The following is a 17,763-nucleotide window of genomic DNA, read 5'->3' on the forward strand; positions in this document are numbered from 1 at the left end:
TTGTCTGTGAAACATGGGGCGCCTGCACAAGGGAGGGTGCGGGAAAGGTTGGCCAATAATCAGATTAGGAAGCAGACAGCCTGGCACTGTTTTAATGTTCCTATGCTAATAAAACATGTGCTCTCTTCTCGGCCCCACACCCCTTCCCGAAGTGAAAAGGAGCTGTAGCCAAATATTTTATAAAAGCGCTATATCGACTGCACAAAGCGGCATATGTAACGTGAACCACCATGTATCGCTGCTGCGTTTATGTTATTTTAATTCACATTGTGTAAACGGCCCCCAAGAGAAAGAAAACTTTATAAATGGAGGCAATGCAAATCAAATTATGTTTTCTTAGATAGGCTAGCCACCCGCCCCCCTCACCACATCCTGCTTGTTGTTAGCAAGCACTGAAAGCACTTCTGCCTACAGCTTGTGAGGCACCATGTCTGCGATGTTTTGTTCAACTAAATAAACACGCAGAAACACAAATGTAAATAAAGTAACTCTGGGCATGTTAACGGGGGAGGTTCTGAGGTGCAGACGACACTCGGCGCCTTGCTGGGCACTACGGATGCACGAAAGACCAACACAAAGCGGCATATGTAACGTGAACCACCACGTATCGCTGCCGCGTTTATGTTATTTTACTTCACATTGTGTAAACGGCCCCCAAGAGAAAGAAAACTCTATAAATGGAGGCTATGCAAATTATGTTTTCTTAGATAGGCTCGTTGCCCGCCCCTCACCACATCCTGCTTGTTATCAAGCACTGAAAACACTTATGTCTACAGCTTATCAGGCACCATGTCTGCGATGTTTTGTTTAACTAAATAAACACGCAGAAAAAAAATGTAAATAGAGTAACTCTGGGTATGTTATTGGGGGAGGTTCTGAGGTGCAGACGACACTCGGCACCTTGCCGGGCACTACGGATGCACGACAGACCAATGAGAGAGCTGACTGGCGCATGCTCCAGGCATGAAGCCAGTGTTGTTGCAGGACCCCTGGTGCATGCTCCTTCACGGCTCTCTCGACAACATTTATCAGCTTGTTAAATAAACAAGCTGATAAGAAATGTCTTCACGACCGACGCAAAGCAGCAAGCCAGTCCGGCTCGGAGAGAAAGGGCATCCACAGAAAACCCTCATTTCCAATGGTAGGCCACCGTTTACCATAAACGGTGACGCCAGCCAATGGAAATGAGGGGCGGGGCTTTAAAGCCCTCTTCTGAAAGTTCTCTCTTGCGGAGGTGGAGCAGGGCTCTGCCCTGCAACGCCATGCGAGACCTTAAAATGTTCATGGCAATGTTGAAAGTAGTTGTGTTAAGTGGGAATCTTAATTCATTATTAGTAATTTGTTCTTCTGCCCTTAGATATGACAAAGTTTATTGAACATTCCTGTATTAAGATTTGTTGCAGAAACGTAATTTATTATTAGTTATTTGTTTTAAATTGGGTAAGAAAGGGAGGTGTTGTATTGGGGATATGCTTATTGTGGATGTTGTTTTAAATACCTTGTTTACTTTCGATACCATGATCATATGGGTCATATTAACAAGGAACTGCGATAACATTATCGCCGCTTTAGTGGCAGGAAAATGCCACTAAAGCGGCGATAATGGGCTTGACAATATGCCCTTGTGAATTCCCATAGAAGCCCAGGTTCTGGTGTGAACCTGGGCTTCTATTGGAATTCACAAGGGCATATCATCAAGCCCATTATCGCCGCTTTAGCGGCAGTTTCCTGCTGCTAAAACTGCGAAAATATTATCGCAGTTCCTTGATAATATGGCCCTGTGTTCTGTTGCCCTGGTGTCCACCGTTGTTACTTTGGGGGGCACATTAGCAAAGGCATTATCGCCGCTTTAGAAGCACTTTTTGCCGCTAAAGCGGTGATTTTTTTATCGCCCAATTACCAAGCTGTCTCTAACAGCAGTTAGCGACAGCTTCCAGGCGATAGCGACCGGTTTGGGGCCCGCTTTGCCATGTCAATGATATTTATCGCTAATGACATGCAAAGTGGGCGTACCCAAACTAGTAGTGACTGAAAGTAGTAGTGACTGAAAGCAGTCGCTAACACAGCTATCGCCTATTAGCAATCGGCGCGATAAAAAAACGGGTGCTGACCGCGATTAGCGTCAGGATTTTACACCTGGTAAAATCCTGACTTAGCCATAATAGTAAATTAGAGGTGGATTCTACGGCTAAGTCCCCACCTTCCTATTAGCGAGATTTCCCTCAGCGATAGGTTTTTTATCGCTGGAAATCTCACATTAAAGATGGCATTTGCTTCTAACGCTGGATTCTTTATCGCCGTGGAGATAAAAAGTTGGTAATACTGCGTTATCACTGCGAATGAATCCAGCGATAGGAGGCGATAAAAAAAAATCACGATAAGCACGGTTTGCGATAATTATCCCAAGTTGTTGCTAATATGCCCCTGGATTATCTGACTGGACAGCAGTGTTTCCAGTGGCTCCCGCCTGCTCTTCGTGGGAACTTCATTTGACAACTAATAAATCTACTTCAAGGCTTTTACTGCACCACAGTGTGTCCTTTCTTGCTGGGAGACGCAGGCTATATGAAATGTTTTTGGATCTGTGGCTGCTGTATCGGTGAACAGAAAAGCAAGCACAACACCTCGTCACTCCTACCACGGAACAGGCATTTCCCGTTACGGAACGCTACCGATAGCTGTGACGTTATCCCCTTGACGTCATGGAAGGCTGCCCATGTTTCGTCATCCAATTTGTATGTCTACGGTTGAGTCCTGGTCGAATAGTCCTTGGCTAGTTCCAACCTGGGACGGATACCTCATTTCACAGTCAAAAGCGAGGCAGAAGCACCGGTGGTCAGAAACAGCTACTGCGCAGGCGCACAACCTGTCGTCACCCATTTACGTGGCATTGTGACGTCTTACCCAGGAAAGTTCAGGACATACAGGCGGAAGTGGCTTCCTTCAAAGTCGCGCGCAGACGTCCAACTTTGTCGTCATCATTTATGTAACGTATGTGACGACTCACGCATGGAGGGTCAGGCAGTACAGGCGGAAGTGGCTTCCCTCGAAGCTGTGCGCAGGCGCCCCGGGCAGTTGTCCTGCCGGAGAGCTTGGCGGTCCCGCAGGTGACGCTAATCCAGGAGAGTGGCGGAGTGGCGGCGTTCCTGGGGACCACTGGCTGATACAGCCATGGCCGGGGTCTTCGATCTGGACCTGGAGACGGAGGGGGTCAGCGATCCAGAGGATCTGGTTAGTGGAGCTCAGGGCACGGGTGCCATCACATTAACACCTGGGCATTAACAAAAATACCCAGGAAGTGGACAACTCTGGTCATCAGTCTAGACAACACACCCTGGCATAGATAGATATAACCTGGGCATTAATTGAGATTGGAGCCAGACACGAACGAATAGAACCACTCGAGGGCTTTAACATAGAAAAAAAAACTTTCTATTTATTCGCTTAACACATAGTCACGAATGGAATTTAAATTCATGAATTACTGGGATTAATATCTGGGACCGCTACCAGTGTGTTAATGGAATCTATCAGAACTTTAATGTATAGTCTCGGTTATTAATTCGCACAATTTCAGGATATTACTAATGCTAACCGTGAACTTCTAGAAATAACTTAGGGTACAAATAAAGTTAGCACGCTGATAATAATTTGATTTAAAGGTAACTTCATTCAACCGGACAGTCGTAAAAATCAGTTCTAGTAGAAGTTCGTAGGTCAGCTGATCTTAACCTGTGGCCTGCAGATCCTTGGCGGTCCCCAGCGCCTATTCGGGGAATTTGCTGACCAATATGATCTCTAACCATTATTTTCTGAATATAATCGTGAGCATTTATAAACTTTATAAAGGTGTTTCCTCCTATGAGGAATAGTTTAATCAAATAACAATAATACTTTTTTGAAGTTTACTGCATTGCCTCCACAATGTAATTGATACACTTGTTAAAATGAATAAACACAAACGTCTAAAACAAAATATCCTCCTGTAGAAAGTGCTCCTTTTTTATGGTTACCCCCTACTTTTTGCCTGACCTCTGATGTCACCTGACTTGATGTGCCCTGGGTCCCTGCCATTCAGGATCCCAGGTCATGTGTTCTTTTCCAAGACTGTACATTTGTACCCACAATTGGCAAATCTCTGGCCACAGCTACGACCCCTGTAAAAGGTACCCTGGGTGCCAAGGGCACTGTGACCAGGGAAGGCCCCTAATGGCTGCAGCACATATTCTGCCACCTGTAGAGGCCCTATACATTAACACCCACACACTGCCATTGCAGGCTGCATATTTTGGTGCAAAGAAAAGTGCAGAGTCGACAGGATGTGTGCCATAGCCACAACCCACAGCTTGAGGCCTAAGTAAGCCACCCCTCTAGCGGTGTGCACTAGCCCTCAGTTGAGGGTACAGTGGCATGAGCCCTGTACCCCTCCAGTGTCTAAGTCAATCAATCAATCAAAATCCTTTATTCGATATTTAAAAAATATCATAAAAGTACAATATACAGTTAAAAACATAATCTCAAAACATTTCATTTTACATTGACATTAAGGGGACCATTTAACATCACGGTATTCAAAGTAGCCCTCTGGTGTGTCTCAGTCTTATTGCAACTCTGATGAAATTCATAATGCAAGCTAATGTCAGTGGGTTCTCGACCTTTTGTAAGTATAAAAGAGCAACTTTGGCATGTCTAAACTTCATTTGTTTTAAAAACCTTACTAAAAAGCGGCGTCTGGGTACTGAATAAAAAGGGCAAAGAAATACAAAATGAAGGGTATCCTGCGGAGACCTATTGTCGCAGCCGCAGGTACCCTTCTGCTCAACCGTGGCCGTAAAACCAAGCGGGTCAGACAAGAGATGATGTAAAAGGTTGAGCCTAAAACGGGTAATTAAAAATCTGTCTTGTGCATTATATAATAAGGCAAGATATGGTTCCATACCTTCTACTGACTTGACTGAACTATAAATACGGACTGTGGACTTGCTTTCTTCTAAGGCGGCTCTGCGTGCAATCTCTTTTGCCAGAAAGATTCTTTTAATACTGGTTTTGTCCTCGGAGGTGATTGTTGTGGGTTCGGTAAAGAGATTCTTACAATCTAATCTTATCAAAGCACCCTTTACATAACTCAACCATGGGATGTCCATCCCCTTGTCTCTACCCATACAATCTCTAATTATTTGCCTACTCAGGCCAGCCTCACTATTGGTCCTAATTCTTAACCAGGCCATGAGTGGTCTAACTTTGATCAGGTCCTCCATGTATACCCTTCCCAGTTCAGCGTGTATAATATAAGCTGACATGCTTTGTGTGATTTGTAAGACCTTCCTCAAAAATTTGTTTTCCTCAGTTTGAATTTGTAGGGGGTTTACAAAACCCCAAACTTTGGCCCCATGCGTTATTTTGGGACAACAAACTGAGTCGTAAAGGTGCATGACCTGTTCAGGCGACCACCTACCCAACCTACGTCCATAGTTCATTATGGCCCCTGTTGATGCCACTACTTTTGCACTTCTCCCTTCCGTTAAAAACGTAAAATTTAAAAGCCCATCAAATTATACGCCCAGATAGGAAAAGGTTTTAACCTGTACCATTATGTGTGTGCCGATTTTATAGCAAAACTTTTTACATGGTTTAGACCCTGCCAACAGTACATATGACTTGGATAAGTTAGCCGATAGATCTAAACTGGCCATAAAGCTGACAAACCCATCCAGCAAGGTCTGGAGGCCTTTCGGTGTTCGAGCTAAGAGTACCGCATCGTCGGCATATAGCAGCACCGGTACCGCTCGTGCGCCTACTCTAGGGGTATCTGCATTTAAATTACATAGTGCCTGTTCTAGCCCATTTATGTATAATGAGAACAGGAACGGGGCCAGGATACATCCCTGGCGCACCCCGCTAGTGCAGGGGAAGGGAGCTGTAGTATCACCCTCCAAATTGTAACGCACTTTAGCAGAGGTGTTCCAGTGGAGTGCTCTTAAAATAACGACCAGGCCTTCTTCTACCCCTAGTTTAATCATCAAGTTCCAGAGCTTTTCTCTGTTTACATGTTCAAAAGCCGATGAGAGGTCCACGAACCCCATATAAATCGACTGGTTACTTGCAATAGTGTATTTAGCTGTTAATAAATAGAGGTTCAGACACTGGTCTGTAGTTGACCTTCCTGTTCTGAAACCATATTGCAAGTCTGTTATTATATGGTGTTCATCAGCCCAGTCTAAAAGGCGGTTCAGGACAACTCTCCCCAAAACTTTTGCCGTTACATCAATTAGAGAAATCGGTCGGTAACACCGAGGGTCATCCTTTTTTCCCTTTTTAAAGATTGGGACTATTGTAGCTACAGACCAGGATCTTGGCATACCTGTGGAGACTGCCATGTTTATTACTCTGGTGAGGATGGGTGCCCAAAGATCAACTTTACTTAGGTAGAGATCCGGGGGGATACCGTCCGGGCCTGGGGCCTTGTTCTGCATCAGCCCCTTGATCCCCACTACCAGTTCATCCACCGTAAATTCAACATTTGTCATCCATGGGCAAATTACCCCTCTCCCCCCCGGTTGCTCATTTGCATGGTTGTACAGTACTTTGAAATGGTCAAACCATTGCGCTCCGGAAGAATGGTTGTACCAATTTCTGGTGCAACCGCGTCCTGAAAGCAAGGGTTGTTTATTATTTTCCAAAATGCCCTAGGGTCTTTTCTGTCTGCAGCCTCCCGTAGATTTTCCCATGTCTCTGATTGAAGAGCCAGTTTCCTTAATTTGATGGCTTTTTTGTATGCTAACCTACATTGTGCAATGCACCCCTTGTCTCTGGGGACCTTTTTTAAGCTTGGTTTCAGTTCATTGTGGGCCCTAGAACAATCTCTATTGAACCATCTAGGAGAGCATTTCATTGGCCCTGACACGGGGGATTTTAGTAGGCCATCAATGAGGTGTGCCATTGCCTCAAAGGCTTTAACCACCATAGATCCCTCCAGTGAGGGATCTAAACACACCCCAATCATTTCTTTACCGTCCTCCATTAAGGATCTGTAAAAAGCATCCCCGTCCACCCTGGCCCATCTGAGCCTTCTCCCATGATCCATAGCCCTCAGTGTACTGTTTGCCTTATCACTTTTCTTGTTATTACAAGGGGCCCAGTTCTTAATCCTCAAAACTAGGGGATTATGATCACTGAATATGCTCCATTCAATACCAGCCTTATTTATCCAATCCACAAAAGGAATAGAAACTGCTATATAATCTATGATGGAGCAATACCCTCTTCCCTTAAATGTTGGGGTAATTTCATGACCGTCTTTAGGGCCCATCAGATCTAATGTGTGCCTAAGTGCATGATTGTACAAAACCCTCTCTAACTCCAACCCATCAGGGGTGTGTTTGAGGTGTGGGCCTTTTTCCACTGTGCAACCGGTCCAGGCGCCCTCCATCCATCTTAGATTGGGACACAGATGACTATTTAGGTCCCCTGCTAGGATCACATATGGGGCTACTGCTGTCTTTCTCATCGCTAGCTCATCAGTCAATAAATTGTCTAAGTCTTGTATTGTTGAGCTCTTCCCGTTCCCTGCAAAAGCATTGTATACATTAATCAAAACAATGTTCATTTTCCTGACTTCAAACCCAATGGCTTGTATATTAGCTGAGTTCCACTGCAAGTCAATCCACACACCTTCAAGCTGTAAGTCCACATATGTAATTAGCCCCCCCCATTGGTCTTCCCGGAGCCATTTTCCGTGCGGGCACAAAAAAACACTTATACCCATCAAGATGAAAAGGGTTAAGGTCCACCACCCAGGTTTCCTGTAAACAGATTACACGGAATCTGCTAACATACTGTCTCCACTCCTGGTTGTGGAATTTGGAAGCTAGCCCCGCAATATTCCAGGAGACCATTTCGATCCCCTCTTTCCTTTCCAATCCTGGTGAACCTATATGGATATTGGGAGAGGGAACCTTTACTTCCGTGGTGGCTTTCTTTAATACACACTCAATTTGGGCGACTTGTGCGTATTGTGAATGGGAGGGCACCTGGGCTTCCAACTCGGTAATTTTTCCCTCTTGCACGCCTACCTTGTTCCCCACCACATTATCCAAAGTGTATTTAGTTACAATGATATTATCCCGGGATCTCTCCCCGGCCAAGTGACTAGGGCCTGATTTACTCCGTGTAGAGTGGTCTTGATCATTGACTGTAGGGGGGAGTTGGTCAAAGGTCAGCTCCTGTGCAATTTGCTCAGCTTGACCTTCCACCCCTTGCAGTCAATCCCACTCTTCCATGAACATGAGGGGATCAAACCTATTTAACAGGGCTAGTCCGCCATGATTTCTAGATGGAGCATATGACTTTATGCCATGGACATCCTTGCTTGTCTGATAACCCTCCTCGCTGCCTTGGATTGCCCAATTCCTAGACAGGGGACTTGAATCATTGGCATATAAAAACCATAAGGGTTTGGGACTAATACTACTATCGGTAACTACCGGGCCCCAGCTTAATATGTAGTCTACTGTTCTACGGGCCCGAAAATTTATCACCACACAGTCACCCACTTTGTTTTTTGCCTTGTTCCAGATCCACCTGACCCTTCTAACGTACAACATTTCCCCTTGTTCATCCCTTGGCAATGGCCTGTTTTTATTCAGCCAGTGCGTGACTTTGTTTTTAAGCTCGTCATGCATCTCTATTTGGCCGAGTTTTAGCTCGGGGACCCCTGTAAGAATGATGACATAAGGGCCGCTTCTGGGGGTAAATTTAAGCATAACCCCTTGTTACCTACTTTAGTATGAGGTACCTCTCTGATGTTTAGGTTGGGGTCTTTGTATTGTCCACCAGTGGGAGGGGGATTGAGAATAGGCAGTGACGGGGGTCCTGTGTAACCACTCGAAGGCCCTGCTACGGGGTTATCTAGTGGGGTGGTGGGCGAGTTCTTTTTTGTTAATAACTCAGCTTTACTAAGGTTCTCCCTCTGTACAGATGCTGACTTTGTGGTCGCTGTGTTGCTGATTGAGATACTGGTCAATGATGTTAAGGGCGTATTACTGCCCCCTCCCTTTAGTTTTACTAATGACACGACTTTGTCCAACCTACTCAGGATTTGTTTTGTCTGGGCATCAATCAATTGCTCAAAGTATAGCTTCAAGTCGCTAATAATATTTGACACCCAGCCCGGGGGGACCTGGATGCCCATTGCTTGGTCCCTTGTTTCTTCAGTCACTATAGTTGTTATATCATTAGTGGCCAGTCAGCTTCTACCCTTTTTAGGCCTAGGTTTCTTTTTACTATTCACTTTCCTTTTACCAGTTTGAGTGTTAGCCCCTTTACCCCTAGCATTTGAACTCTTGTCCGGGGATATCTGTACAGGGGAACTAACAGTCACTGGGAATTCCAAAACCGAGTCCTGAATTGTCAGTGGTAGAATGGGAGGAGGCGAAATCAATTGACTCAATTGGGGTGTTAATGAAAGTCGCCTCTCCGTGCGTGCGATTTCGCAGGAGACTTCACCAATGGCTTTGAGCAACATTCTGTCAATTGCTGTCTGCTGCGCTGGTGCATGTGGCGGGGTCTTTAATGGTTTGCTCCTTTGTCTAGGGTTTAGTTGATCCGTAGTGTTCGCTTTTGCCGATCGTGTTCGGGTTTTAGCAGACATATCGCTTGTTACTATAATGCCGATGTCTATGTGGATCTTTACAATGATCTGCCCTTGACCTGGTAATCCAAAATCAGCTCTTACATCGCTTCCACCCTCATATATAATAAGCTCAACACAGTACCTTAGTAGACCTTCAGCAGCCTCCTGTGGTTGTTAGGGTACTGGCCCATCCTCTTTTGGCCTCTGACGGCCACAGACGGCCCACCCTTTGCCCGGGCTTAGCCCGGCGCCCGCGCGCGTCCCGCGTCGCGGTAGGTGCAAGCTCCTTTTAAGGTCCGGTGCAAGAGGGAGGGACTACAGGTCACAGCGCTGCCCCTCTACCTCCTGGATCTTTGAGTCCGCTGCCCTCCGGCCAAGTGTGCGATAATCCCCACCTGCTTCAGCTGCAATGCGTGTCTAAGTCAATTCCTAGACATTGTAAGTGTAGTAAAGCATTAAAGAGTATATGGTCTGGGAGTTGGTCATTACGAACTTCACAGCTCCATAATGTTTTTATTAAAACCTGGGAAGTTTAGTAGCAAACTTCTTGGCACATTAAACCTACACTGATGACAGTGTGGGATTTATTGTAAAATGCATTCGGAGGGTGTTAGAAATGGGACTTTGAGTCGGCTAGGGCATATGCCAAATTCGGGCAGAAGCCACCACTCTAGTCAGGATAAGGGAGTTACACTCCAAAAATAACCCCTGCTCACCCCCTTGGTAGCTTGCCACGAGCAGTCAGGCTTCTCTTAGAGGCAGTGTGTAAAGCATTTGCACATAACCAACAGTAATACAGTGTAAGCACTACAAAAGGACACCACACCTGTTTAGAAAAATATCCAATATTTTTATATAATTAAGACAAGACCAACAAGCATTTACAATGCAATGGTCTCGGCATTGTTAAAGTTAGAGCTATTGACATTGCTCATGACGTTATTTTTGTTTATGTTTTTGTTTTTAAAACATTTAACCCCTTCGCCGCGGCGGGAATTCCGCCGCGGCGCGGGGGGGTGCGGGGGGGCAGCGCGGCGGGCCTGTGCTCATGACGGAGCCGCTCCGTCATGAGCCACAGTTGAGCTGTGCTCATGACGGAACGGTTCCGTCATGACTCCGCCCATTTGCGTTGTCGCCCCGCACAGGCGGGGAAACAGCGCCGCGCAGGCGGAGCGGCCGCCGACAGGATTGCCATGACGGAACCGTTCCGTCATGAGCACACGGCAACCGTGGCTCATGACGGAACGGTTCCGTCATGAGCAGGGAAGGGGTTAAAGAAACAGCATTGTTATTTACAATGTCAATAGCTTAATCTCTCTTAAATGCGAGACCTATTGCATTTGCACCCACACACAGAGCCACACACACAAAGCCACCCACCCACACAGAGCCACCCATGCAGAGCCACCTACACAGAGCTATTCACATAGAGCAACCCACACACAAATAGAGCCACCTACACACACACACACAGTTACCCACACACAGACAGAGCCACCCACGCATAGAGCCACCTACAAAAAAAGCCACACACTCACACACACACACACACACACACACACACACACACACACACACACACACACACACACACACACACACACACACACACACACACACTCTCTTCCACACACACACCCTCTCCCACACACACAGAGATCCACACTCAGCACATGTAGCTCAAGCTCATAGGAGTATTTAATCCCGGCACGTGCCTCTGGCACTCTACCAAAAAGAGCTAGCTGCACATCAACAAAACAAATGTATGATGGACACACTGATAAATAGTTATGTTAACGACTGAAAATCCTTTTGCACCAAGGACACGTCACCTTAAACGTTTGACATGAACGGAAAGTGAAGCAAAACTTTCTACATTTGAACAGAAATCATCTATAAAGATGGGTTAAAAATGAACATACATAATGTATATAGATAGGCCAATAATGACAAAACGAATCTGCTTGAAAAAAGTCCTGCAGCCAAAAATATTGTTTTTTTTAGTTTGGGCCCTTAAGACATGACAGTTTGCCTGACACGTATCTATCTATAAGTCCTCACGCGAGATTCAACGTCGTGGCTAAGCAAAGAATGAGCCAGGGTCGTAGAGGGAGTGGGGGGGGTTGTAGAATAATCAATACCACAGGGTGCAACTTTGTTGTTGTACTGATTGAGTCGGTGAAAAGGGGGCAGGGAAATATAAAATTGGCTTTCAGTAAGACCTATAACCCAAAGACACTGTCTATAGATGGGTCACAACGCGTGGTGCTAGTGCACTCTTACATACCGCTGTATGAACACTGATTAAAGTGTGAATTTGGCGCAGCACAGTCACAAATCTGACAATGAGCACCCCATCTGCAAGGTCAGGCACCCAAGAAGTGGAAGAGCCCGCTGCGGTTTGAGTAGCGTTTAAATCCATATGCATTTTTTTTAGGCAGGGGCTGCTACGGGGGAAGTTGGACCCGATCGGGGGAATATAATGCGGTCTGCATCGCAGATGTGCGGATCAGATCGCTATTGTGAAAACCGCCCGTGCAAGACGAGGCAGGGGTCGAAAAGAGGGCTCTACGAGATACCTAGAGCTCTCATTCATACTCCAGGCAACAGGCCCAGTCCGCTGAATACTAGCTCCCAGTCCCTGTGCAGGAATATAAATCTGTGCGGACAGTAATGCTCCTCGGATGCTCACCTCGTTGTTGAATACTTTGACGGCCTCCATGTTGCTCTTTGAGTTGGGGCCGCTGCGAAATCAGCACGGGGATAGGGGTGTTGTGGTGTATGTCACTGTTGAGGCTCCACACTGCCCCGGGCTTTGCAGTTGCTCGAGTGACGTGCCCTAGCCCTGCCTCCTTCTCCTCCATGATCCCGGCATGGTCCTCACGGTTTGATCGAAGAGTGCGGGCCCAGCAGACCTTGGGATCAGTCCTACGCCGAGTGCCGGACAGTGAGGCGCGCGCACGCCAGCAGCAAATGCAGCAGCGGCAGCAACGACGACAACAGGCAAGGTGGCGGCACTGCCATTTCATATCGGGATGCATTATGTTCACCAAGAGCGAATGTACATGTAGCTCTTTCATACCTGTATTTTCGAATAAAATACGTTTTATTTAAAAAGAGTACAGATGGATGATTAAAGATATCACTGACTTCTGAACTTCAACGGTTTACTAAAAATGATAAAAATCACAAAACAGTACTTGAAAATCTTCACTTATCAACATATGCTTGAAAAACAGTTGCTTGTTGTCGATAGCTCCGTCTGGGGCTAACACGGCATCGTGAGCAAACAAATCCAAACAGTTCTGGCTGACCGGGGCGTCGCCGGCTACGGTGTCGGGAAGACCCGCAAACAGTACCTTTTAGAAATGCAGGGATTTGGTGACCTCTTGTTGAGCTTCCGAAAGCACGGCATCCGTAGGTGCCGGTTCTGAAGGTCGGTGCAGGAGTTGTTGGGGCCCTCAAAGTCACACACGTTTCAGATCGATCTCTTCTCTGTTGGAGTCAGGAGCGCTGGCGTCGGGTGCTGCGGTGCTCGTCGCAGTGCTGGCAGGTCACGGTGCAAGCAGCGGCGTAGTCTTTGCTGAGGCGCTGTCGTCGTCTGACGAACTGGAGTCGATGACACTGGCGTCGGTAGGCCAAGGCTGCGGTGTGCGATGAGTGCAGTGCTTCGTGTAACTTTACGAGCGGTGCCCTCAAACCACGGTGCAAGCAGCGGCGTCGTTTTCGGCGTAGAGCGGCAGCGTCAGGGAGGCCAAGGCGTCGTCATAAAGCGGTGCGGCATGTGTTGCCCACAGGTCGAAGTGCGAGCAGCGGCTCGGTGGCAGTGTCATCAGGCGTCGTCGGTGAAACCAGGGGTGCGGCGGGGCCCTCTGCGGTGCCTTCAGGACACGGAGTCTGCAGCGGCGTCGCACACAGTGCCAGATTTATGTTTCCTGGCGCATCCCTGCAGATCAGCAGGGATGCGCCAGGAAAGATGCGTCATGCAAGTTTACCCTTGCGCCACCACAGATGCGCCGCATTTACAATGCAGCGCATCGTGGCGCAAGGATAAAAAGATGCGTGACGCATCTGATGGCGTAAGGGCGGCGCATTGCTGGAGTCGTGTCGCAAGCACGACGCAACTCCAGCAATGTTTTTTTTTTTTTTTTTTTTTTTTTTTTTAAACCTTTATTTAGCACTGTGTACAAGACAAATACGGGCCTACAACCATCCGGCCGGCCTCGACACTTCTGAAGCTTGATAGCAAAGTATATGTCCACTCGGTGGCACGGCAGCACATAAAAGCATACGACCTAAGTTACAATAAATCCACGTGCACCGAGTGGCAGGAGACAGCAAGGTTAATTTTAAAAATTTTTATGTAAGGAGATACAGAAACTAGAACGGATCAGTGTACAGAACAGACGATCATATGATAAATGGGTAACAGCCAACAGGAGAGTCAACTAACAGTGAACACATCTAAAATGGAGGCACGAAACTATAATACCAGGATATAGATACGCAGCGAGGTGTGCCTCCCAGCCGCTACCCTCCTAACAGCAGTCCCCCCCACTGACCCTAGAAAAAGACGTAAGAAAAGGACGGAAAAAGGAAAAAGAAGGCCCATAGAAATAAAAAAAAATGTGCCGAAGAAGACCCCCCACCCTACATGCATGCCGAGGCTATGGCCTACCCCCCCCCTAGCTACGTGTCTGTCGCCCCATAGGAACCCGAAATGTAGAATTAAGAAAAGAAGAAAGGAAAAAGAACCATAGAAAAGGAAGAGTGCACTACCCTATTACTCCCAGGAAAAGGAGAGCGGGGAGGAGCCCACCCCACTGCCGAACTCCCGGACTCCCGCGCCGCCCATACCTCCTGCGCCATGTACAGCACAGTATCAAAAGACCCACGTAAACCCGGTGGTCTCGAATCGATACCCCCCAGCACTTCAGTACGTCACAAGTCTGCCCCCCGGCAGAAGAAGGAAACAGGGGGCGAAATCACAGCGACATGTAGCAAAAAACAGGTCATTAAAAACTACTCAGCCAATATAGCGAAACGTGTATCAGTCCAGGTCTCCGTCCGCCGATCCAACCAAAGCGACAACGAGCCTGCCATCACCCCTGTCCGGACCGGCAGATGTAGTTCAGGCCCGTCCATTGCTGCGAGTCACCTTCAGCCAGGACAAAGAGACAAGATGGCCGCTCTCGAGGAAAGGGGACAATAAAGCCGTATCGTACCTCAGGGTCCCAAACGCAGCAGTAACATGCCACAGAAGCTCCAGCGATAGGTGCCTTCAGGGTAACATCTGGCAAGGGAAGTGAAAGGCTAGGTCTCAACAGGTAGTTCGTAGGCAGAGTCACAGCGTTCAAAATGGAGGGTGTCCCTGCAACTGTATCCGTGTCGATGGGTTGACGCGTTACATTGTAGCCAGGAGGACTCCGCGCCACCGCCCCTCCGCTCTGCAACATTGTTTCACCTCCAGGAGAAAACATGGGCGGCGGGGGATCCTCCAGCCGGGAACGTCCCGTTGCGAACAGTGCCTCATCGATTCTCCGGGTCAGCGCCCAGCAAGTACTCCGCATCGCCACTTTTAACGCCACGAGGGCGGCCAATACATCCCCACAGGTCGGGTCTCTCTGTACCATGCATCGGTCCGCCCTATCCCGCTGCTCCTCCGATGCGGCAATCAGCTCCGGGGCACATGGGCGCGCAGACCCTGCGAGTCCAGGGTCAGCCAGCGTCTCAGCAAGAAGAACAGACGCCATCGTCCTCTCCACTGCAGGCACTTAGTAGCGGGACAAAAGTGACCATGTATACCGGAGATCCGAGGATGTAGACACCGGAAAAACTTCGTGCTCCACTCGGGAACTGCACAGGGCGAGAGCGCCCCTCGGTTGCCGTGAGGACCGGCCGTTCGCCGCAGGAAGACACTTCAAAATGGAGTCCGCTCGCTGTTCTTCAGGGTGGCTGAGGAGAGCTAGTATTGGGGGGCTCCAACGTCGTCCACACCACTGCCAGCGCGGGGGGGAGTCCGACCCGGACGTAAGGGTCCGACTCCAGTCGCACGGCCAGCGTTGTCACCCCCGCGACCACCCGCAGTAATCCAGCTCAGCACCCCGTCCACATCCCTCGGCGTCCAGCGGCGGCCATACACGCAGGGACCAGGGGGAGCGCCGGAGGTCGAAGCAAACACCGAGTCTGCTACCAAACCCGCCGACAAAGGTGTCAGGAGAACGCCAGTCACTTCAGTGCCGGTAATCCGCGGCGGTAGAGCGGCGCAGGTCAGGAGAATTGATCAGGATTATCAAAGGAAGCCGGACGGTCCACGGAGCCGGGAGCTCAAGCGTCCGTCCCGTCGGCCATCTTGGCTCCTCCCTTCAACTCCAGCAATGTTTAGGGGCTGCCCATACCTTACATGCTGCGTCATGCCTTACGCCTGCTTCAAGCAGGCGCAAGGTTTTGACGCAGCAGCGTCGGAAAAGTGACTGAGTGAAATCTTGTAGATTTCACTGCGTCACTTTTCCGAGGCGCTTTCCGCTGGAATGCCCACCCTGCATACATTAAACCTGACGCAGGTTTAAAGTGGCGCAGGGCTTTACACCGTGACGCATCTCCATAGATGCGTCACGATGTAAATAGGGCGCAACGTGGCGCAGGGTTTACGACGCCGCTGCGTCATAAAAGTGACGCACCGGTGGCGTAAAAGTGACGCTAGCCCATCATAAATCTGCCCCACAGTCCCCAGTGCTGAGGGCAGAAGAACTTGAAGTCTTTGCTGTTCCTGAGACTTCTTGAACAGGGGGCAAGCTCTACCTCAAGCCCTTGGAGAAACTCACAAAGTAGATTGCAAAAAGTTCAGTCCAGTCCTTTCACTGCCCAAGACCGAAGCAGCCACTGCAGGCCAACACAGCAAAGGACACAGCAATGTGGTTGTTCCTCCTCACAGCTTCTCTAGCTCTTTGTCTTGACTGTCTTCTTGGTCCAAAAGAGTTCTAAAGTTCAGGGGTCTGGGCCCCAATATTTATATCCCAAAATCCTTTGATATCTTAGGCAGAGAGTGTCTGTGCCGAGCCAGAACCAGTTCTGCCTTCTGTCAGGGGTGGGGGAATCGTATCGCCCGACGCCCGAACCATGTTGTTTATATTGACTGGCAAGAAGATTTATTGTCTATTTATGTCCGACGGACATGTAGACATTAATCACGTTTTAATCACGTTAAAACAACAGGCTGTGGGCACTCTGGGGCTCACAGCCAATCCGAAGCTTGCAGAGAGCCTTTGGCGGCATCTGATTGGCTAGCAGCCCATGACTGGGCTCTAGCCAGTGATTGGCTGGGGGAGTGAAACGTCACTCAGCCTCTGCAAGCAGTAGTCCATGGCCGCCACGAGGCTTGCAATAAGCATTCAGGTAAAATAAGCAGTTTTGCCCACTTGAATTGTGTGATATTGTGACGGAGGTGCTGCGATTTTCTTTTATTTATATTTTTAGCAACCGTGCGTGGGTAGATTAATTAGTACAAAAGCCTAGGCCTGGCCTGCCTCGGCGCCTCAGATGAGGACGTCAAAAAAGCGTATCGCAAGCAGGCGCGCTGCGTTACCACCGCTTCATGGGGGAAACACCCATTACAACTAATTCAGATTCACGCGCTGCCATTGCAACGCGGGTTTAACATCGCGGGTCCGGAGCCTTCATACCGCAGATGGAAACAGATCTGCAGATTAATGCTTTCAAAAGAGACATCCGTTGGTGACTTGCAATTTATAACTTAAAGTCCTAATATATAATAGTGAACTATTAACTTTCGGCCCAGAACTGCATAAACACACCGACAAATATACATTACAAAATTGATTAATGTTGCAAAGAGGGTACATTTGGCGAAAAAACGATTCTTATTATTAAAGGAAGCTCCCAACTTTGCTGTTTCTTTTTCGACTCTGCGTTTGTGCTTCTCCACACCAAGCACTCTTAAACTACTGCCTACCATTATGGGTGACATGTGACTCCTAAACTTTCACTCCTTTGGCTTATGGGCAAAAAAACATTGTCGCACACGGCGCAGCCAGCACTAAAAGCTTTCAAAGCACCTGCTGCAGCGTTTCTTTCTGCCGGCAATTACCAGGCCTCACAGAAATGTGTAGAAA

The 17,763-nt window shown here is 48.1% G+C and overlaps 1 protein-coding gene across 2 annotated transcripts in view; it reads left to right on the top strand.

Moving 5' to 3' along the window:
• Positions 1-2,900: 2,900 nt before the first annotated feature.
• Positions 2,901-17,763, top strand: part of RPS6KB2 (ribosomal protein S6 kinase B2) — a 212,216-nt gene continuing 197,353 nt past the window's right edge. The window contains exon 1 of one of the 2 annotated variants that reach the window (XM_085651639.1): positions 2,901-3,231. In XM_085651639.1, the coding sequence (XP_085507765.1) occupies positions 3,172-3,231 (60 nt within the window). In that variant the 5' untranslated portion in view covers positions 2,901-3,171. The remainder of the gene's footprint in view (positions 3,232-17,763) is intronic. The other variant, XM_085651640.1, reaches the window with a different exon arrangement.

This window comes from Triturus cristatus, chromosome 4_1 (assembly GCF_964204655.1).
Source record: "Triturus cristatus chromosome 4_1, aTriCri1.1, whole genome shotgun sequence".
In the NCBI taxonomy this organism is placed as follows: Eukaryota; Metazoa; Chordata; class Amphibia; order Caudata; family Salamandridae; genus Triturus; species Triturus cristatus.